This window comes from Bombyx mandarina, chromosome 11 (genome assembly GCF_030267445.1).
Source record: "Bombyx mandarina strain Sakado chromosome 11, ASM3026744v2".
Lineage (NCBI taxonomy): Eukaryota > Metazoa > Arthropoda > Insecta > Lepidoptera > Bombycidae > Bombyx > Bombyx mandarina.
The window spans coordinates 14,059,731-14,083,917 of record NC_143218.1 but is presented as its reverse complement, the minus strand read 5'-3'; the positions used below and the strand labels follow the sequence as shown (position 1 = coordinate 14,083,917).

The 24,187-nt window shown below is 37.2% G+C and overlaps 1 protein-coding gene across 2 annotated transcripts in view; it reads right to left on the bottom strand.

The window, feature by feature from the left end:
* Positions 1–23,565, bottom strand: part of LOC114247503 (protein-L-histidine N-pros-methyltransferase) — a 58,480-nt gene extending 34,915 nt beyond the window's left edge. The window contains exons 1-3 of one of the 2 annotated variants that reach the window (XM_089731039.1): positions 23,436–23,565; positions 22,184–22,378; positions 2,634–2,824 (exon numbers count right to left, since the gene is read on the bottom strand). In XM_089731039.1, coding sequence (XP_089587165.1) covers positions 2,634–2,824; positions 22,184–22,378; positions 23,436–23,495 — 446 coding nt within the window. In that variant the 5' untranslated portion in view covers positions 23,496–23,565. Of the gene's footprint in view, positions 1–2,633; positions 2,825–22,183; positions 22,727–23,435 lie in introns of those variants that run through there. The other variant, XM_028180488.2, reaches the window with a different exon arrangement.
* Between the last annotated feature and the right edge of the window lie 622 nt (positions 23,566–24,187).

Below are 24,187 nucleotides of genomic sequence, written 5' to 3'. Positions count from 1 at the left end.
TTACTTAGTTCAATAAATCCGGCAGTTTTATGCGAAGTCATTTTATGAAGTTAGTGTCACATGAGACAGTAGCAGCAAGTATTTGGGATAATATGAAATTAATATGTGGAGTTTAAATAAACACGTCATCAGGTTTGAGCCCCGTGAGCTCACCTACAAAAGTTAGGGTTACGCTGATATAGCCTCTCAAGGCTCTCAGCTTAGGTAGAAAAAAAAAAAAAAAATTACATGGAAGAAGCTGAAAAGAAACCAAATTTATGCACGATCGCAATGTTTTAGATGTATCGTGCCACGAATTTCCAGTCGCTCACGAATTTGTTACTCGTATGTCTACAAAGAGGAAACTATACGAACCATAACAATTTGGGAATGTTTGAAGAATCATAGTGAGTGATCACCGTGGCTGTGGCGACAACCAAGCCGCTGCCTAATGCTGAAGGCTCTCAAGAAGTACACGTAATTAATGCTCAGGAAGCACCAGTGTAGTTAATTCCAAAGCGGGATAGTATGTGACAAAAATATGTCTGGAAAAGCTGTGGTAATTCACAGTGATTCCAGATCCATCCATCCCGGATAAACTTCGCTCCGATGGGAAAATGTATATTAAATCCATGTATTATCCAAAATTAATTCCGGTATCAATGAAATATGGATAGCATTTCATGAATATTAATGAAATCAAAATAATAGGCAAACATAGTTGATTCAGATTAATTGAATATAGATAAAAGTACCGGAAAAGTCAATGGAAGCCGGAACAAGCATTTATTGAGTAATTTATCCTAACTGTTAACGGAATGATTAATATCCCGGATATTTTGCGCAAGGGGGAGAATGATATGACTGTATCACGAAAGTTTGTAGGGAAATAAGTGCTTACCAAATGTTTATTAAAATTGTTTAATTTGTGTATGTATATAAAGAGCATCATAAATTATATTCAAGTTTGATTAATTTTAATAATAAAAATGAATCTCTCTTGCAGTCATGATCTTGTAAATTTGATACTACCCAGGATCCTCCTATATGTTGAAAATTGTAGTAAAGATATTTAATGAGAGCTTACTCAGCAGGTTGTGTAAGAAAAACTAGTCGCGTATGAGTATATTCCAAGTAGCTCGACGCAAGAGTCTTTGGTGGCAGTACGGAGTGGTCGCAAGTGATAAATAAAGCGTAATTGAGAGACGGAAACATCCAATGAGTAAATCTCGTCCGTCAATTTATTTAAATTATTTATTAGTACCCGGCTATAGACACTCGGCCGTGATCGCTTTCAAAGACCGTTCACAGAGATCAGTCCGGACGTGAATAGTGAGAGCACTACAAGCGCTTGAGTCGTTATATCGATCGTACCGAATTCGTTTATGATGTCTGGATTTACTACCTTTTTTCTGTATTTTACTAATGCTGCATATCTCTACCACTCTTGCTTTTCTAAAATCGTTAAATAATTACCAGCTTATAAAACGAATAGTACATTCAGCAAGTAAGAGGGGATCTATTCAATGAACAATGGTTTGTGGAAAAGCGAGTACCGCTTTTCCACGGAGAGGTTAGGCTATTTTTCAATAATTTCGTTCAGATATGTCTATCGCTTGTGTTAAAAAATACAAACAAAATACCGAAAACTGGATGGAAGTTAAGTACTATGATTGCTTCTATGGTGATTAGGCAAAAAAAATTAATGCTTTACTTCTAAAGGGCCTATTTACCTTCGTTTGAGTTGATAGGAGCTATTGTTGGTAAATTGGTATATTTTTACTGACTTCATTGGGGTGCTTAAAGAGATCAATCATTACTATCAAAAACATGTTTAACTTTCATAAACATAGTTTTTATTATTATTTTATTTAGTGTCATCTATGTAAAAAAAAATTTTTATGATTTAAAGATTACTTACTGGTGGCCCGGAGGCCTTTCCAGTTTCACCATGTCATATTTCTATTACAATAGATTGTTTTTATCGATATTTTGAAACATCGATAAACTCCCAGCCACGCGTGAACGACACGAATTAGTTAATTTGTGCAGATACAACACAATGGATGAGGAAATAATACATGCGTTAGTATCTAAGTACATACAGCTACCGGGAGATTGTAATTGGCGTAATTGGACGAATCTGGACGCACTTAATAATGGACCATTGTCGTCATTCAAATGGCAATTCATCGTTTGTGAAAGATATGATTCATTACTTTTAAATTAAAAAGTATGGATCTGCTGCTTGTGTTTGATGCGACGTACGTAATAGAGAACTTGCATTATATGGAACCTCCGAGTCTACGGAAAGAGGTCTCTTCTTCTACGAGGAATGCTTTGAGCTCATGTTCTGGGCTATTTCACTATTTTACCAAACTTTAACAAAGCAGCTTATGCGTAGATTATATTTATCGCGTTTTTTGAAGCTCCGTTTTTGACAGCGTTTATACTAGTCACCATGATATAGTATATTTTTTGATCAAATGATCACTGGAAATAATTTGAAACATGAAGCAGACGCATGAATGTGCGGTTGTCATTGCTGATGCCCACGCGCGATGGTAACCGAATACGACATCGGTATTCAATGGCCGATTAAATTAAAGGGTGCAGTTTTAAGATTAGGAAAAAATTAAGTTCCAAAAAATTACCCATTGATGTCGGTTATCGACCAGAAACGTTTCAAAACAGCTTTGGCTAGAAGATACCAGATCTGCGTCCAGACCCAAGACGACTTCTCGATGGAGGCAGATAGAAATTGTTTCGTCTCTTCATCAGGGTGAAGCTGGACGAATTTTTGCTGCAGCTCTGGACTTAGCCGATCTCGATTCACTCGGTACCACTGTAATAAATAGTTTTACTTTATTCCTGAATAATGAGAATTTAATTGTTTTAAAAATCGAATCGAGCACTGGCTTCAATTAAATTCTAAATAATGTTTCATGATGATAGGTAAGACAAATTACAAATGAGAATGGTCATTACGGCTAAGGTGCATTAAGCAAATTGATGTTTAACAAATCTCACGGCCAATCTTAACGAAAGACAGAAAAAAATGTAATCGAGTGCAAATAAGATAGCACGAGAGGAGCTTGTAGATCGTCATCCGTTGTGTGTTTAACTCGGCCGCCGCGGCCCTAACAAAGGGCATTGCGGCCGCTGTTAATTTCACGCTGCCTCGAATTAACATTTCTTTACGCCACAGAATAATGACGAATTAAAAAAAATCCTCGCCTTTACATGTAATGACGGCGCGGCGAGAGACCGGGAGCGCGGCGACTCATCAGGCCAACTTAATTAATGCCAGATCTGTCTTTGTATTACCTTAGGACGTACAAAAACTTTGGGATGTTTCGGAGTGTGAGTTGAACCAATCCATAGCTCGTATTCCTCAACAATAAAAAAACATTATTTTTTTATTTAGGAACGTGTTTAATTCCTTTCTTTGACTTTTCCGTATATTAAAACAAATAATTGTAATAAATATGTAGCGATAATGCATTTATTATTTTAGAACATACATTCGTTATGTAAATACTTATATTATACATTCTTCTTGGTCCAGAGGTTTTTAAAGATAAATTGGTGATGTCAAAGTTTGTAAATGTTAAAAGAGTAGTGTATAAACAACCATACGATTTCGACCCAACCCCATTGTATAATAAAATATAAAACCATCAATATCTAGAACATTTTACGACGTACCGCAAAAAAGTATCGTAAAAAATGAAGGAAAATAAATATTTAGTACCGAATACTGATAGCGAATCACGTTGGTGATTATGCAATGCGCCTTCTTTACATTTAAAATAGCCTGCATCGGAACCACGGGATTCGTCGAAGCGAATTCTCCAGACGGAATACAAATTGTGGAAAATTTTGAATTCTGAAACCTTTCATGATTAAAGAATCGTCTCTGACGTCTATTTACTGTCCGTTCGTTGCTCAATATTTACGGTTCTACATAATTAAATAAAGAAAAAAAAAGGGCTAATTATCGTCTCATTGTGTACTATATTGTACATTAAGACTATGTGTGTATGTAGTTAAGTTCTTTCGCAAATTTTATATTATTTATCTTATGTTTCGATTAGGGATTACGGCCAGGAAGCAGTCAAGCGTTCTAGTTTGAAGGATAGACATTATTTCAATGAAATTGACACCGAAATATCATGCCTAAATTTAAGCGGTGTCATTCAAGTTGCGATGTTTTTGGGACACGTTAACATCTTAAACATCACGACTCGCGAGCTTATCACACCATTTAGGTGAACTAATCATTAATATCGTACCTAAAATAATATAAATTTAACATTTTTAAAACCGCATTAACTATTTAGATATAACAGTTTAGTTTTAGTCGTGATAATATAGTCATATTATAGACTACACATCACTTGTTGTTTTGCTATTATGTAGATAAGAAGCACTCGGCCCGATTATTTATGAGAATCATGTTTAAGATTCATTTTCTGCTCGTGTAAGTTATATTTGCATGAATAACTATGTCCCCGTTTAAAAAAATCTACCTGTTAGGGGAAGACAAATCGACAATGATTTATTCAATCGGCGACTTATCGAGGTCACGTCAATTTTTATTTATTTTACAGACTATGTAGGTTACCGTTCTTCCGTAGTTGAAATGACGCATTAGAATCGGAATTAGGATACAATTTTGTTGTGTTTCGATAAATCTTTGCCCTTTTTCAGTTCGTTCAGGTCTTCAATACGTTCATTATGTTCTGTTATCTCGTTAACGCGGGTCAGTCGGGGTGCATCCATCGAAGGAGCGAAAGGACGAAGGTTCTTTATCCTCGGGTCGTTTGCCTCGAGCTAATGAATCAAACGCCTCTGTGTAAGCATATTGTCAATATGAAGCGAAATACTTAAGTTGAATACATTCAAGCTGCACAATGCCAGATTAATTCCCATTTAAATGTGCAAGATAAATGGTGCAATACCAAACGTCTTAAGACATTCACATTTACTCTGCCCCGCGGCTAGCCGTCCGCTCGGTCAATACCATGACAAGATTTTACTATTTATATGTGTATTTTAATTTTAGTTTAATTTGATGTGGCTCAAAGAAAAGGTCGAAAGATTGTAATTTTGGAATGTACTAGCTGTACCCGTCCGCTTCGCTGGGCATTTAAAATTAACATTATTATTTCTCACCCCCACAAAGATTCTCATCATTAAAGCCCCCACAACTGGTGCAGGGAGTCCAACACTCATATAAATATTAGCCTATCCATTAAGTACATGTATTTTCTACATGGATACCGAGTTTCAAGTCAATCGGATACATGGTTCTGTAGTTATAACGGAACATCCGTAAAAACCACTGTAGATTTATATATTAGTATAGATATAGATTATGTGAAACCAAGCACGGTATAGTAGGCGAGCTAAGTGGCGCAAAGAATCCCAATGGATTTTCCAGTAAGCGGCTCGGAGGTTGTTTGCCGGGCGCTCCATTAAAATAGGATCAGCCGGGATGCAGATCGCTTGGACGTATGTACGTACCTTCTGCAGACCGAAATGCTGTACTCAGAAAAATGGATGAAACGGGAACATGAAAGTCTGAAGATTTATTTCATTGCACGATTCTATCGCATTAAGGTTTCAGAGAAATTTAATTTAAGGTATTGTTTTTAACATACTTGATCTACAATTGCGTACATAACACATATGACTAAAGAGCAGTGATGCAGTATGTTTGCGGTATGCAGGACCTCTTGTGAGTCCGCACGGGTAGTTACCACCACTCCGCCTATTTCTGCCGTGAAGCAGTAATGCGTTTCGGTTTGAAGGGTGGGGCAGCCGTTGTAATTATACTGAGACCTTAGAACTTATATCTCAAGGTGGGTGGCGCATTTACGTTGTAGATGTCTATGGACTCCAGTAAACACTTAACACCAGGTGGGCAGTAAGCTCATCCACCCAACTAAGCAATAAAAAAAAATATATAAAATTGATACTTAGGGTTCATGTCTCAAGGTGAGTGGCGGCATTTACGTTGTTGATGTCTATGGACTTCAGTAATTACTTAAGACCAGGTGTGAGTTGGTCCGCTCATCTAAAAAATAAAAACATTTCTGAAGCAAGACTAACAGTTTTTGTAATACTATAATCTCAATTTTGTACAAATAACTTTGATTAACATTTGACAATTGAATAAAACAAATAATGTATTTATTCATCATAGATATATATGTTTTGCTTCGATTATGCCCGTGTAAGATATATTTCTTGGCTAATGGTGAATGAATGAAGTACATATTGAAGTTAAAATTGGGAGTATAAATAAAGTCGACGTGGCCTACAGGATAAGACGTTCGGTGCATCCGTATCTAGCGATGCACCGGTGTTTGAATCCCGCAAGTAAGTACCAATTTATCTAATGAAATACGTACTTAACAAGTGTTTACTATTGATAACATCATACACCATACACACATAGGTACCACCACCCTGCCTATTTCTGCCATGTAGCAGTAATGCGTTTCGGTTTGGAGGTTGGAGCAGCCGCTAAATTGTAAAAACTGAGACCTTAGAACTTATGTTTCAAGGTGGGTGGCGGCATTTACGTTGTAGATGTCTATGAGTACCGGTAACCACTTAATACCAAGTGGGCCGCGAGCTTGTACAACCTATATAGGCCATAAAAAAAGAATAATCTATCATGGGAGTAATCGGTTTTGTGTGTATCATTTAATGTGTTCCAAAAACGCGTTAATATCATATAATCTGGCTTGGATTATGAACTTAAGCAATTTCTGTGAGATCAGGCTTTCAAGGATATGAAGGGAGAGTGACGTTTTAATTTAAAAATCACGTGTATTCATTGTAAATTGAACTATAATTCACACAAAGCCCAGTCTAGCAAATATTATTCTGAAGGTAGCAGCAATTCATGATAAAGTACGGTTGAGCTCTTTGTTCTATGCCATCACGAACAGCCTGGGGGCCACCGTTGCGTAATTGTTTTAAACGCGTCTTTTAATTGTTCTATCGGGACTTAAAATTTATTGGCCGACGTGACTCCGGCCGTAATGCCATTCAGATTCATTTGCACTATTATTTCCGCGTCGCCAATCCACGGGAATGTAACGTCTGCGAATTTAATCAAGGGCCATTTCGCTTCAACTATTTCCCAGGGTGCGTGATTTGCATTTAAATGTTCAGATTCGATTTTTAAAAACGTTATGTTTTCGTTTTCCATTTTGTTTATGCATTTTCTTAAGCTTAAGCAGTTCGAATCTTCAAAATAACTTTTGGTTACCACTTACACCTGCAAGATGAAACCAGTATTAAGATGTGTTTTTTTCTATTTCAAAATTTTGAACTTTGGTCTTTGTTATATGAAGCTTTTTTTTTTAGGCAGAGGAGCATACGGCCCAGCTGATGGTGAGTGGTTACCGTCGCCCATGGACTTTAGCAATGCCAGGGGCAGAGCCAAGCCGCTGCCTACCATAATGAAGTTTGAATGGGTTACGTAAATAGCTGTCTGTTTACAGTTTATACCCTCTGAATTGCTACATTTCAATCAAAATGGTGCAAAGGCAACGAAAACAATTAAGAGGACGGAGGACAAGGCAACCGATTGTATAAACGCGACCGGTGATCGGTCGACCCATTGTCCGCAAAAATTAAATGCCAGCAAAAAGCAGCCACGTGTAAATGAGCGAGAATATCTTATAAGCTGATGCCTCGCGGGTGAAGACTGGAGTTCATTGAGTTATATATGTGTGTGTGTCTGTGTGTATTGTTTTTATTTTTTTTATTGCTTAAATGGGTGGACGAGCTCACAGCCCACCTGATGTTAAGTGGTTACTGGAGCCCATAGACTTCTACAACGTAAATGCGCCAAACACCTTGAGATATAAGCTCTAAGGTCTCAGTATAGTTACAACGGCTGCCCCATCCTTCAAACCGAAACGCATTAGGTACAGCTTCACGGCAGAAATAGGCAGGGTGGTGGTACCTACCCGTGCGGACTCACAAGAGATCCTATCACCAGTAAGCTTGTTGAAAAGTTTAGATAAATCAATAAGAGAAACCGGATCAATTGTATCCACAGTTGTTTAATTGCTATCATATCCATTATTTGCTGTTATCTAAACCACTTATTTATTTAAAACGCACTTTATGAAAACATAATGTAAAACTGAGAAATCATCAACTTACAGCCTTGACCACGGGAACATTAAACACCTGGGCCTCTATTTATATTCAGTGATTTCCAGAAATTTCAATGATTTGTTTGTGAGGCAGGAAATGTATTATGTATGTACGTATTTACCTGGTATGTGTTACGACAAATTCTGAACTTAATATACGTTGATTTCCTTCTTCTTTGTTAAAGGCATTAGTTAAGAAAGACATACACTGATAGTAAATTTCCAAGGCGTATCACAAATTTTTATTTCAAACTAGCTGACCCGGCAGACTTCGTAGTGCCTCAATCGATAAATAAAAGACACATCAAGGGGACACATCAAAGGAAAAACAAAATTGTTTGTTTTTATATAATTCCGAGCTTTTTTATATTTTCTCACCTTTTAAACCTTCCCTGGACTTCCACGAATAATTCAAGACCAAAATTAGCCAAATCGGTCCAGTTGTTCTCGAGTTTTAGCGAGACTAACGAACAGCAATTCATTTTTATATATAGAGATTACTAACAACATACGTACAGCAAAAATTGTAAATTCTATTCATTTCACTCATATTATGTGTAACAACTGTTGAATTAACACATTAAGATAAATCAGAACTGAATGGCTTATTACGAAATTTGGCCGTCAAAAGCCAATCGAACGACAGCCGTTGATTGAATTGATTGAAAAAGAAATAGAGTGTGGGGTAGACCGCGAGCCTGGTGCCACATCCACCGGTATTTTTATAGCCTGTACACGTCCCAGAACGCGAGGGCGACACATTCTCGTCGAGGCGACGTTTTTGCAACGCCAACTTTCATTAGACACCGTGCGCCGCGCCGCGCCGCCACTACCGGCCCGTTTCGTTTTAATAAATGAATTATGCCTTTATAACCAAAATGGCCGTCACTTTTTTTTTCCTACCTATGCTGATAGCCTTGAGAGGCTATTTCAGCTTCACCCTAACGTGTGTAGTTGAGCTCACGGGGCTCGAATCGGAGTGTTGCTAACACTGAACCTACCAAGAGCAGTGCTTCGCAGAATCTACCACCGGATCGGAAACGCGAAAACTTTTGTACTACTGCTCAAGTGTTAAGAATGTTACGATGACCAAGTTTTTTAATTTTTCGTCATCCAAATTAATATACATTATTTGTAAAATTCACTTGCCAAAATAAGTTTTTTTTATTTTTTGTGTTTTTATTTATGTGGTTAATTGAACCCACAGACCATGTCACCACCTTCCTTGAGTGCCAATTGTAAGAGGGCTGTACAAATCTTTTAAGCCGGAACGTGGTGGTACCAGCCAGTGAGGGCTTACCACCAGTAATTATGCAAATCACAATTTTTGCGGTTTTCATTTTTATTACATGTTGCCTCTTTCATCGTGGAAGTTATTAAATTAAATACGTATGTATATCATTAGAATAGCCGATACCTGTTAGCGGGATTTGAACAATGGCATAGTTGTAATGCGATAATAGTACACCAGGAGATCTTATCTATTAGGCCACGATGATTTAACTTCACACAGATTGACGTACAGCCATAGCCTACACGATATTTCAAGTTTGGAGGAAGAGGACTCTATTTGGAGTGTATTTATTTAATCTTTAGTGCACAAAATGTTCAAACAGCAAACTTAATGTCATAAGGAATTCTCTACTAAATCATTGGGTCGTAAATAGTTGTAATATATTTTTTTGGAGGACGCACGTATTAATGTAAATATGAATCGAATCGTGAAAACAGAAATAATTGAAAATTATCTAATATATAAAATTCTCGTGTCACAATGTTCGTTCCCATACTCCTCCGAAACCGCTTGACCGATTATCATGAATTTTTTTATGCATATTCAGTAAGCCTGAGAATCGGTTACTATCTATTTTTCATCCCCCTAAGTGATTAGGGTTGTCCACCCCTAACATATTTTTTTTATTTGGACATTTTTTTTGTTATAATGAGGTATTATGTGGTTGAATGAGGTTTTGTTATTTTTATTATATATTCCCTCTTCGTTCACAGCACTACATACCCCTTTCACTCATTTACCACATCCTTACACACTTACAATAAGTTAGTTTTTTTTTCTACACTAGAAATTGCCTAAAAATCTTATATATGGCAAAACAATGTTTGCCGGGTCAGCTAGTATTATCATAAAATTAAAAGCATATAGCATTGATTTTTTTAATAACAACAAATAAAACACATAAGAGTTCATATTCTACATATACACACAAATCTTAATAGATATGTCTATTAATAAATAAAATTAATTAAATAAATACTCAATTTAAAATAATTAAATTAATCTTTAGTAGGGATTGATTCAAAAGTTATTGTTTTTAATGATTCGATTTCATATTTATTTCACGAATGCGCAACGAGTTAAATGAAACATTTCGTAAGAATGTTTTATGATGTTAATATTCGTCAGATCTAGTTGTTCGGTTAAACAAATAGTAACCTTTGGCTGACTTTCACATAATGTAGCTTGTATTAACTTTATTTATTATGAACGAAACAACGCCAGTTAATTTAAAATTCTTGTTCGACTTTCAGACCGGATTATTTTTAATCGAAATTTATATTCGGTGGTTCTTAGGAAATAAAATAATCACGGCCGCGTTGATTTGCATACAATGGTTAAATAATTTTACGCACGTATCAGGGCATTTTATTTCGTTTTGTGTGGGCCTTCTCGAGCCTATCTACGAATCAAACGGCCTGCTCAACACGACCACTTTTAAAGTGTAAAACTTTAAAGTTGTTTTATAAAACTAAGTGAATTTTTCGACGCTCCACGCAATTCAGTTTGTGTGTAATTTATTTTGATAATAGTACAAATTCTGATGATGTGGTTATAGAGTTATATAGATATAGGTTCGTTAAGAAATACATACAAAAGGGCGCGACGCTTGCGAGGAACGTTTACGGCAGACTGCGTGGCGAGGTCTCGCTATTCGCGGTCACTAACAGTCGTCTCGGCGCCGTCTACAGCACACATGTGCGTAGACTTGTTTTTGTATCATTACGTGTGACCAACGTAAAAAAAAAATGATAAAAAAAAAAAACAAACGCAATCTTCTATCACGATTTACATTCAGAGTAAAACATCGGCCGTCATAAATTCAACGGAAAAGTGAGCGCCGGTCGACTAGCAACAAAAGGGCATGACTTTTCCCGCAAAAAAGATGATCCTTAATCTGATTAAATCTCCATCTGAGCGGACGTCGGACCGTGAAAGATTAATGAATATTTGTGCGAGGATTCTCGGAGTTGGGTTGGCACGTAGCGTTGTCATAATCATATTAGCCGCGACCGGAGGCCGGCTAGGCACGCACGCACGCACCACCAAACTGTTTAGGTACTTGCTTCAAACCAGAGTATGGTTACAGCCGGGAACGCGAATTTCGATTTCAGATTGAAAACTTGTGTCTAAACAACAATTTAAATCTAGCAGGTTCGATAGTTGTAATTATCAAGTGAAAATTTTATGACTGAAAATCGGACATAGACAATCATATCATGATACCATTGCAACGAAGATGTACCGTGGGTCTATATATAATAAATAGTTCTTAGATTTTACTATAAAACAAGAGTTTATAATAAACTATATCTGCGATTGATAATTGGAAGTTAATTTGGTAATTAGGTAAAAACGCAAATTAATCAATAAAGTATTTCATATCATTGTTTATTATCTTTAAATTAATACTTTTTACAAACAATTATTACGTTTTCATTTTACAATTACATAACAAAATTATACTGGAGATTATTTCATCTAAACCATTAAACTGGTTTTGATGAAATAGTTCTTTTTGGCATTCCAAATAAAGTTTATGTTGTTTACCATCAACGTATCATACATAGGTGGCGTGCGGATACTTTCATACAATAGATTATTTTCATTCGATTAAAAACAGTCACAGCGGAGCGCGGCCGGAATTCACTAGTTTAGTTAGTATATTATAGATAACGGATTTATTACAATCCTTAAAAATGACTGACCGAAAGCTTTTTATAATGAACAAGGTTATGTACCTACGTCTGAAAAAAAAATACATACGAGAGTAGCATTTACTCGATACGAACGTACATAAAATGGAATATAGCAAAAATAAACATTTTTTCTTTTTTATTACAACTTCATTTTAAATTTCACCGCATTAACACGAAGCGGGTAGACACGATACTTTCGCGTGAATGTCTCTTCGTTGAATTAAACATTGAATTGCTTAGACGAGTGGTTTATCCCGAATAAGTTAAGTGCATCGCACACATTATCATCACACGAACTCGCAAAGTTTGTATACTTTATACGTACGTTTGTGCTATTTCTGTATGGTAAATCTCAAGTGAAGTTATTGCGTCGCCTTGGAGCTCAATAAACACAGTCGTAAAGGAATCAATTGTTAAACTCGAAAGAAATTAAACGTGAGAATGTATTGTTTCATATGAGCGTGAACAAAACGCAAAATCGTTTGCCTTAAAGGAGCTCTCAGATCGTTTTCGACCTGGTTTCGTGAACATAAATCGCATTAAATAAAAGCATTATTTATGACCCAAGTTTCGAATTGAAAAGTTAAAATTAACTTTGTGTATACGTGTGTGTCTTTTAATCCGTCACTGTGCACGTATATCGGTATGTTTTCGTACAGTAGATAAGAAAAACGTCTAATAAGCGACGGGATCGTTATGTGTCGAATGTGTAAATTGATCGGAAATTTATGAAAAAACTTAATAAGACGAGCACCATAAAGCAATAAGACTTATGGACCTGTCCGCAATGCAATATATAACGGTGTATGCTGCATCTCACACGAAATGTCATATCGAAAAAATTGCAAATGGTCCAATAATTCACAAGATAACGACAAAAATGTTGATACCGTCGAGCGCCCGGGGACTTAATTACGACTACCAGTCTTATTTGGTATTTGATCGCTCGAAAATGTAAACGCGGCGTTGGATTGGTAATTAATTATTCGGTACGGCCTGTGGCAGCAATAAAGGGAAACTCATCAATGATGCAGACGAACAAACAAAGAGCGCGTGCAGCGTGGCCATTATTCGCCATAAGACATCATAAACGGAGCACCATCATCTGGGCTTATAAAAAATTCATGCTCATCTCACATTTCGGCGCCCCTCTTAATTTCGCGTGGGCCTCTTCTTGGTTCGTGTAAAAACTTCGGGTGTCTTTTTATGACTTTTACTGCGGTATAATTGGGGTGGGGCGAGCTTTCGCGTCCCCGAGGTGACATAAATACACCCCCCCTCTCCTCTGTATCAACTACCCGACTTAATCGCATGTAAGGCTAAGCGACGTTAGTTCACGCTAAGCCAACTACTCATCTCAATTTCTATACATATTATCTCTAATTTACTTTTCAGTATAAACAAATACTATATGTACAGTAAGCAGTCTACAGTTCGTCATAATGATCTATATATTAATATGTGAAGCAAAAACTGTGTACCCCTGTTTACAAAAATTACGCGGACGGAGGAGTATGAAATTTCTCACATTTATAGAGAATATAGAGGAGTGCAGAATACTTTTTTTTAATGATGCTAAAAAATCATTAAATCAACAAAGAAAACATTACACACACTACCATGTATTTGACACACACACGAATATATATTTATAGTTAAAATCTGTGGTGAAATTGAGAATAGATTTATATGATTAAATGTAAAAGTAGTCTTTGACAATAGAACCATAATAATGTCCAAATCTATAATTTCAATTAATTATACTTGAATTTCGACTACAGAGGGACCACTAGTTTAAGTAAAATCACAAAATACGTGTGATACAAGGGTTTAAAAAATATAGACAGCATGTTAAAACAAAAAGTAATGTGATTTCAATATTGGAGTGCTGTCTGTGATGCGAATTGCGCAAGGTGGCGGGACTTTAGGCGGGCGGGCCCTACTCGAGTTCATATGTATATTTATTTGCAAATTCCAAATAGCTTTCAATATGTAGAGACGCGGTGACTCCCGCCTGTCGATCCACTCCAATATCACACTCGTTGTGAGACGTCACGGAGGCGACGCCATTATTCGATGCGACGATTGACTCACGGGAACACCCGCCTTCTCAGCGTCGCATGATAGATGAGACCCAAAAAAACATATCCGTAATTGAGATTTCTATTACATAAATTGAAGGCGATCAGTTTTTTTCCATGTTTGTTTACATAATGTGAGTGGTGTGAGCGACGACGCGCTATCGCGTTTCGGAAGTGTTCGCGGACGTCAATTTGTATATTGTCATTATTAGACTTCGGAAAGTTCGGGAGCGTTCATCCATCATGAAGTGACGCGCGACGGTCCGATATTGCTCCTAATACGTATTGATTTCCCACTTAGCGTTTTTCTTGGGAATCGCGGTGCTCCACCCTTCCGCCGACCGTAGTCTTAACGAGCTGTTTGTCCTCCACTTGCGACAGTTGTCACAGTTTCTTCAATTGTCATTCTACTATGACTAGAATTTATTTGTCGATAAACAGATTTAAACACCGGTATTTAGGTTTGAACGAATAGTGTTTACGAACAACGTTCTAATATGCCTAATTATTGACAATAGCTTTAAGTCTTGTGAGAAAAGAAAAAATATTTGTAAGCCCAATAGTGTTTAAGTCATATGTAACCATATATTTTAGGTATAGTTAAAACTTAAGGTTGTACGAAAAGATTTGTCACCGAGGTCCTTAGAGGGGTGTAGGGAGAAAAGCGAGAACAATGGTTTCGGTTCTCACACGTGTGGAGGATTATTTGCATTCGGAAATAAAGAGAGGAATGATAAAAGAAAGGCGCGAGTGAAGTCCCACCGCCTCAGGGGCGGGTGTGGGAAACAGGAGGCGCGAGGTGTGAGTGCGTGGTGGCGCCTTCAGGGGTGGTGGCTCGTTACGCGAACAATGGAGAAATAATGTACAGATTGCAGTGAGCGATGCGCCCAGCGCAACTCAGGTGTCTAACTTCGGTGTGTGGACATTGCGCTTCAGATATCGATTCCGAAACGTTACTCCAAATCTTTTCATACAGTTCTTACTGTGTGGAAATTGGAACACTGTCTTAAACTTTGTCTACAGACTTTTGTTTAAGAGCTGCAGTGACAAAAATAATAATAATTTACAAACCAATGCTATCTGCTAACATATATTGTTCTTAGATAAGCGTGAATGTAGTCAGTCGGTGGGTATTCTCTTTCTTTGAAATTAAATATGCTAAACTATAAATTATTTCGAAACTAGTTAGTTCAGAAATATGAAGGTGGAATTGAAAATTATCAATTAGGTACTTTAAAAAACAAAAAAGACGCTGTTGCTTATGTAATTATCGCCACTGAAGTGCGTGCGAGAAATCTAGAGATATTCTTACTATGCATCCATAATTTTTATACCACTCTTTAAAGCTTACGGCTCACCTAGTTTAAGTGGTTATCGAATCTCATACATATCATAACGAGAATTTTGCCACCCACTCTAAGACATGAGATCGAAATATCAATTGTCGTTGCGTTTTGATCAAACGTCGTGAACTTCAGAAATAACCATATTGAATTGAACAATTGAATTATTGTTATTTCTTTGCATAGACGGGTAGGCCGGAAAACATCGCTATCTTAACGTGGTAGATACGAGGTCAAGCAGTCTCCAAAGCGTATTGTATGACTATTTCTTGAAAGACAATTCGCTCTATATTGAATGATGACAGCAACGACTACTATAACGTTCTAAAACAACAATGTTAGCTTACGTTTTAATGACAGCAATAACATAGGCGAGGCGAGGCCGGACCGTTTATACGACGTGTCCAGAGGAAGCGCAAGCAATCACAACACAATCACCCCATCCTTTCGTGACACCGAAATCGTCCCCGTATAAATAAGTATAAATTAATTCATTTAGACCGAGCGACCGGCTCGGTCTGCGACCAACGATTAACGGAAGCTCCTACTTAACTAATTTATCCTCGGGTGATTTTAACAGAATGGATAACAGTGATTATGGCCGATGGCGAAGAAGTCGTGTGACGTTCGCTTCGCTGGGTACGCAGTTCGTATATTTAACGACAAACGGTTGGTGACGTACCTACTTGGAAAAATATGTGTCATTTGAAATTTAAGTATGGAAATCAGTTTAAGAAAATTATATATATTGTTAATCCATAAGAAGGAATACTATAATCCTAGTTCGACCCAAATATGTCATTTTTTGTCCCTGAATTGAACGTAATAACGAGAATATATTTGGGAATTTAATAAAAATATGGTACGCACTATGTATATTGAAGCCGCTAACATAGTCAAATGTTTGTAATCCAGCGAGCCTGCGACATTTTAATAACATTGATCAAATAGAACAAAAGTATGTGGACCGAGCACTCGACAGAGATGAAAGTTAAAAGGGTCGCGGGGGATGGTGGGTGGTGGTGGGGGAGCGGGTTGAATGTCTTATTCCCTCCACAATTCAGAGGTATTTCGTGTTCTTCATACGCAAATATATTCTCGTTACCGAGGCACACGTGAGGCTCCGATTGCGTGTGCGTCTCGTATGAAAAAGTCCCGGCGAGTGAGACAGTAACGCTACACGAATCGTCCCCAGAACGAAAATTGGATCCAACAATCAAACTGCGAACCCAGCAAACATTCCGTAGTTATTGTGCGAACTTTGATTTGACAGAGCACCCATTTCTAGCTTCATCCCAGCCCAGAAGAAAATTTACATTCGAATTCTTTTGCAGGCATAGTTTTCTATTACACACAAAAAACAGCGACCTGGATCACATCTCCACAAAAAAAATTAACGTTATACAATTATTTTCGAAGAACAACAAAAAACTTCTAGTTTCAGTGTTCCATAATAGATAAGGAAAATATTTAGATTATAAACACTATTTTAACCGTTTCTTCCCACGATCTTTTATCACAGGTAGACTGAAGTCTACTGGTAGATGTTAGACAAGTTAGGTGGAGACAAATCTACCTCTTAGTTCTATTTTAGGTCTTACCGATAGAGCTGTAAACCTACCTTAGTAAAAAACAAAGCGTTCTCAAATTGTCGGCAAAAATTATCTACACCATAAATGTATATGGTCTACAACTTCAAGAGTAGAGTTCCCAACAGTTACTGGGGTGGGCTTAACATAGACATTGAATATGATTTTCATTTTATCCATATTAATTTTAAGCCCACTCGTTGGGAAACTTTATTGAGGTCACCGAGCATCTGCCCCAAATCTTCCAGCGACTCAGCCATGACCACTATATTGTCAGCAAATCGAAGGTGTGTGATGTATTCGCCGTTTATATTGATGCCAAGTCCTTACCATTCCAGGAGCTTGAAGGAATCCTCTAAGGCAGCGGTAAACAGTTTTGGAGATATAATATCTCCCCGTCTTACTCCTCTCTTTAACGTGATTTCCTTCGTGCAATGATGCTCCTGTACTCGGACTGACATGGTGCCGTTATTAAGCAAGTATTTCAACACCTCGACATACCGATAGTCAATACGGCACCGCTGGAGAGATCTAAGGACCGCCCAAGTTTCGATGGAATCAAAAGCCTAGCCATCAACAACGCAAGATATTTGATATTTGACAGTTGCCTGAATCTCGCTTACGACATTTTCAAGATATGCTTGCATATATACAAGTTTCGAACAACCACATTAGATGATGTTCGACCAGCCGTGGGCCCCGTAGGTCAAATATTTAGGCGTCACCCTCGACAGAAGGATGACATTCCGCCCTCATATTAAGACGGTACGCGACCGTGCCGCCTTCATTCTAGGACGTCTCTACCCGATCATATGCAGGCGAAGTAAAATGTCCCTTAGAAATAAGGTGACACTCTACAAAACTTGCATACGCCCCGTCATGACCTATGCAAGTGTAGTGTTCGCTCACGCGGCCCGCACTCACTTAAAATCCTTCCAAATTATTCAATCCCGTTTTTGCAGGATAGCCGTCGGAGCCCCGTGGTTCGTCAGGAACGTCAACCTCCATAACGACCTGGACTTAGAGTCCATCAGTAAGTATCTACAGTCGGCGTCGATGCGCCACTTCGCACAAAGCGGCACGACACGAGAACCCTCTCATCGTGGCCGCCGGTAACTACATTTCCGATCCTGCGGACAAAATGGAAAGCAGTCGTCGTCGCCTAAAACACGTCATCTCGGATCCTCCCGATCCACTAACGGTGCTTCTAGGTACTTCAAGCACCGGTCACCGTTCTCGTCGAACCCGTCACTTGCGACGAAGGGCTCGACGAGTAAATTAACTCTCAGACACAGCCCACTGAGTTTCTCGCCGGATCTTCTCAGTGGGTCGCGTTTCCGATCCGGTGGTAGATTCTGCGAAGCACGGCTCTTGCTAGGGTCCGTGTTAGCAACGTCATCAGGTTTGAGCCCCGTGAGCTCACCTACTAGTTAGGGTTACGCTGGAATAGCCTCTCAAGGCTGCCAGCTTATGTAGGAAAAAAAAAAAAACATATTAGGACCGTCGGTCTATCAAGTAATTTCACCCGCTCGGTGGAAGATCTTCCTTTCGTCGTTTTCCCCACAGTGAGTAATTGAGTTCTAGTGGTAACATACAGACACGGACTGATTAGATAAATTTGTCTGTTCTTAGGAATCTTCCCGCAATCTTCAGTCTACCTATGATTATGGCGTCTGGAACCATGCCGATATATCGGGAACTAATTAAGATTAAAAATGGTGGTAAGAACCCGTTTAATGAGTGTTTATAACGAAGATAACAAAAAAAATCGGTTTTAAAATTAATCTGAATTTCCAGAATATCTACAAATGAGCATATTTTATATAACCAACAATCTTAATGGACAAAGCCTGCATTTTAGTTAATACTAGCTAACCCGGCATACTTCGTAGTGCCTCAGTCGATAAATAAAAGATCTAAATTTTTGTATAAAATAAAATATAAGGAATCCGTCCGACGGGGGACACATCAAAGGAAAAACAAAATTGCTATTTTTATTCAATTCCGAGCATTTTCATATTTATCTACCTTTTAAACCTTCCCTGGACTTCCACGAATAGTTCGAGACCAAAATTAGCCAAATCAGTCCAGCCGTTCTCGAGTTTTAGCGAGACTAACGAACAGCAATTCATTTTTAACATATAGATTACTGAAAAAAGAAAAAAGTAGAACCTCTAGAAAAAGACTAGTTTTCTGGCACATTTTTTTTTGTTTTTAACTACGTTTTACACGTGACACATACTAACTGACTCCGCCTGCGGTAGATGTTTTGACAATTTACATCGCAAGGCAGTCATCGTTTGCAGCTCGAAGCAAGGTGCAACCATTACTCAATATATTCCAGAATCGGACGCCACGTTTCAAGGTGGATCAATAAAAAGTAATTCTGCCACTGCACCACAAAATAAAAAGGCCTCGATCCAATCGATCTCCAACTCTCGTAATGAAAGCAATCAAAAACCCACTTGTTCACGAGCCTGTATCTGATGTAAAGCAACCGCAAATCCCTTTTTGTAGAGCAACTGAGGCTTCTTTGGGCGCGACAATTAGGAAGAGTTAGATCTTCCACCGAGCACTTGTTTTAGACCAGCGACTCGTTAAATATCATTGATGTAGTATATCAAATAAAAATTTCTAGAAAATGTCGTTGGCGCGATTCAGATTTTTGTCAATTATTTTCTATGCATCTCCCAGTCAAAGGTAGTAAAACTACCGCTACACTTCTATGTATTAGAGTCTTCGATTAGATTGTTTTAAATAGATCTACTTTATATCTTCTTTTGGCACAGTTGAACAACATAGTTGATATAGTCGTCGTGGCCTAAAGGATAAGACGTCCGGTGCGGTGCATCCGCATCTAGCGATACACCGGCGTTCGTATCACGCTTGCAAGTACAAATTTTTTCTAATGAAATACGTACGTAATAAATGTTGACGATTGACTTCCACGGTGAAGGAATAACATCGTGTAGTAAAAATCAAACCAGCAAAATTATAATTTACGTAATTACTGGTCGTAGGACCTCTTATGAGTCCGCACGGGTAGGTACCACCACGCTGCCTATTTACGTAGGTCATTGCAAATACAATGCCTATTTCTCCGTGAAGCAGTAATGCGTTTCGGCTTGAAGGGTGGGGCAGCCGTTGTAACCTATATCTCAAGGAAGTTGGCGGCATTTACTTTGAAGATGTCTATGGGCTACGGTAACCACATAACTCCAGGTGCTGTTCACCAGGTGAAAAAAAACAAGCGCATCATCGGCCCGTTTGTTTAGTAATGTCTCAAGGGCAGAGATCAAAGACATAGATTAAAGGCATAAAATCTTCCCATGAGTCCTAATGCACCGTCGTGGCTATTTGTGGCAAGAGGATGCCTTCCAATTGAGAATTTGTCCTCAGAGTGGCATAATCACAATGATGTCAATCAATGGGGTTCAGGTAACAACTTAATGGAACTTCCGAAAAAAAGGCAGACAGCCAAGCTAATGTTGAGTAGTCATGAAGATCAGCAGGATTAGGGGAACAGCCAGGTGGCTGAGACCTCTTGTAAAAAGAGATAGTTAAAGAAAGTCAATTAATCTTTGTATTACTGCCTTCTAATGCAGACAAGCATAGGGCCAATTTGATGGTGAGAAATTGTTGTGGCTTATGGATATTAGGAATAGCAAGGCTAAGGCAAACAGCTCTTTGTTGACGTAGATAATGTTACAGAGCTTGGAAAAAACTGACCAATTGAGTTTATTCAAGAGGTGTAATAGCCGTTGTAATAGGAACTTCACTTAGATCCTAAGGATCTAAATTTCAGGCAAGTGATTGCACAGTCTCACTTTGCTTTTTAATTCAATATTACCAGTAATTCCTATTCTGCTTTAGCCATTTCAGGTTTGTTATTCAAAACAAGGCAGGCAAATCAGTCATGATCTTTTAAGCTAAATCAAGTTATAAGCTTACATGTACTTATTCCATTTAAGACAAGGACTAAATAAATAAAGGCTATAAAAATAATGAAATAAAAATAAGGACTAAGGATTAAATGAATAAGCAATTCAATTTTTTTAAATCTTCAAACATACAAGAGGTCAAGTATATCCAGATACAAATCGCAAATACTGATTTTGAGCGGAAATAGAAAGGAACATAATGTACTATTCAACTATTTGAATGTTTATTCAATTACTTATTATTATTTAAAGACTTATTATTATATATGCGTTTCAGAAAGAAGATGCATTGATGAAAAAAGGCTAATTATTCCCTAAAAGCAACATCATTGATGACAGTAAAATTCTACTATTAAAAAAAAGAAAAACACCTGCAATATAAATACTATCTAAGTACTATTTTACAGAGGGTAAAATAGTACTTAGATAGTATTAGTTTAGTTATTTAGTTGTTAGGTGCCCTAACAACTATTGGAACATATACGTATATAAATTCTTAAAGACACTAATCATTTACCAACTGTTCGGAAAAAATATTGCATAAAAATTTAGACATTACATAGATTTTAAGTTTTAAAACAGTTTTAGAATGATAGTAAATAAATTTTAAAATATGATACTTCAATGTAACTTAAATTGTGATATGACATGTCCTTCTTCATACAAGGCTTGCAGAGAATACTCAATGGTAGGCAGCGGCTTAGCTCTGCCCCTGGCATTGCTGACGTCCGTGAGCAACGGTAACCACTTACCATTAGGTGTGCCACATGTGTCTGCCTACAAAGGCAATAAAAAAAATTCAACATAGTACTTTTAAAGGGTTGATCATAGTGCAGTTGTATCTAAAATATTTTCATTTGGTACTACATAATATGCACACATGAAGTATAATTCTAGACTGAGTATCATTATTTTATTTGACATGAATACCATTAGTAAAAAATTTTATTGTTTTGAGTAAAAGTTTTCCTTTGTAAATTTCATATTTTAATCATAATTTAATTGCTGTCAAGAAACCTGCACTTTATTAATGATTTACCGCTTTTCATGTGAATATTATATTCATCTTACCTCATTCTGATCGAGTTCCTGGAGATATCTATCATTGTTTTGTTTCTCACACAGTGCTCGGGCAAGTGCACTCCTTGGTCGATAAAAACTACTTTCACTTGACATTTTATCTTGTTTTATTAATTCTTCTAATAGAAACCTCTTATAGCCTGTGTGTTCAGATTGGCTACTTCTTAAGAAGAATGCTTGGCAGTCCTTTGCATAAAAAAATAAGTCAATTCTTAAGCATACATTTAAATGCTTCTCTGATAACGCACGACACTGCAGCATGAAACTACATAGTAATAGAAGAGTATGGTTCATTTAGTTTATTATGTTGAATTTTCTCAGAACGATCAACAATTTATTTTCCTCTTACTTAACCTCACTTTAGCGGTTTCTTACAAAAAAGTGTTATGCATACATCTTCAGTAGTTAATTACAATACTGTGTGTAGTATATGCAATAGTTAATATCAGCAAAATTCTATTAACAATCAATTCACTAAAAAAACGAAATTTTTATGTCTTTGTTTTGGTTTTCGCACAAACGTCACACAAACGTCAGAATCGTTTTTGTGTTGCCATAAATATTCTAAAAAAATCTTGAAACGCTTTAAATTGTCATTAAAATTGGAGTACATAATATTAGCATTTTGAAATCAATGAAATTGTTTCATTCGTTTTTCATTTATATTTTTTGCATTACAATTTTGAAATTATGGTTTAGAAAAAGCATTCATTATATTTACTATAACGCATAATTTTGCTTTATAACATCAAAGTTATAAATTACAGATGTAAGAAAATCTCATGGTCGTAAATCACCTTATTACTTTATCATGGCCAACTTAATTTTATTCGAAGTGGGGGATATCCCATGGCATATTAACTGTATGATTGACTGATGATTGGGGTAGGGCGTAAGGCTTTTATACAATTTTTTTTAAATTAACACATATTTACATTATGTCTTAAAAAATCCGAAAATATAATACCTGTGTTAGGTATTTGTGTCACTTTAAGCCTACACTTGCACACTCTTTATAAAAGTGACCCTTATGGTTTACTATTTTATACAAATCGTGAAACTTATATGATTTTAAGTTATCATTAGTAGTAAGTACCATTGCTAATACAGCACTAATACCGACTATGGTGTGTAACTAAGTACATACAAGCTATTTATTTATTCAATCTTCCATAAATAGTCTCTTAAACTTTCCTTATCAATAATTATTATTGATGGGTAAGCATAAAAACATAATACTAACCGATTCTTGTTTAGCTTCAATCGAAGCTTTTGCCACTATCTCTCGCAGCACTAAATTCATTATGAAGGTACACCGTTACTTCGTGCTGAATCACTTAATGACACGTAATATAGTGAGAATCACGTTTTGCAGTCGACGCGTTTAAATACACAACACTGAATAGAGAAAGGTCGTTTTTTAATGATCTATTTGATTTAAATTCTTAAGAATATATAATCTTGGTTTGGCCTTGCCCGTGACCGTCCGTTCACTGGCTATGTCCGTCACCGCTACTCTTGACAAACACTTTTTAACCGTTACAAAAAAAGATCTAAAACTAACTTTACGGTAAAGTCGAATTCAACGAAACGGTTATTATAAAAACAAAAGCACTTCGAAATTAGGTGAACTGTATTTTCGAATAGTAGGTATAATGATATAGTTCCAATAACAAAATCATGAGTACTGGTTTCTTTTTTCCTCAATTAATCGGTGGTAGCCTAAGGGGCTGATCTAACTTCACGCTGACCGGTAGGTGAGCTTACGGGCTCAACCTGAAAGAATTGCTAACAAGAGCAGTGCTTCACTGAATCTACTACCGGATCAGAATCGCGAACCACTGAAAAAATCCGGCGAGAAATTTTGTGGGTTGTGTTTAAGGGCTAGTTCGCAAGTCGAACTCTTGGTCGAGGGTGACCGAGTGTGCTGCTTTGTCACGTTCAGGTCTATGTTTCTACAAAAATGGCAGGAGGTAAACCCTACAGGATGATATT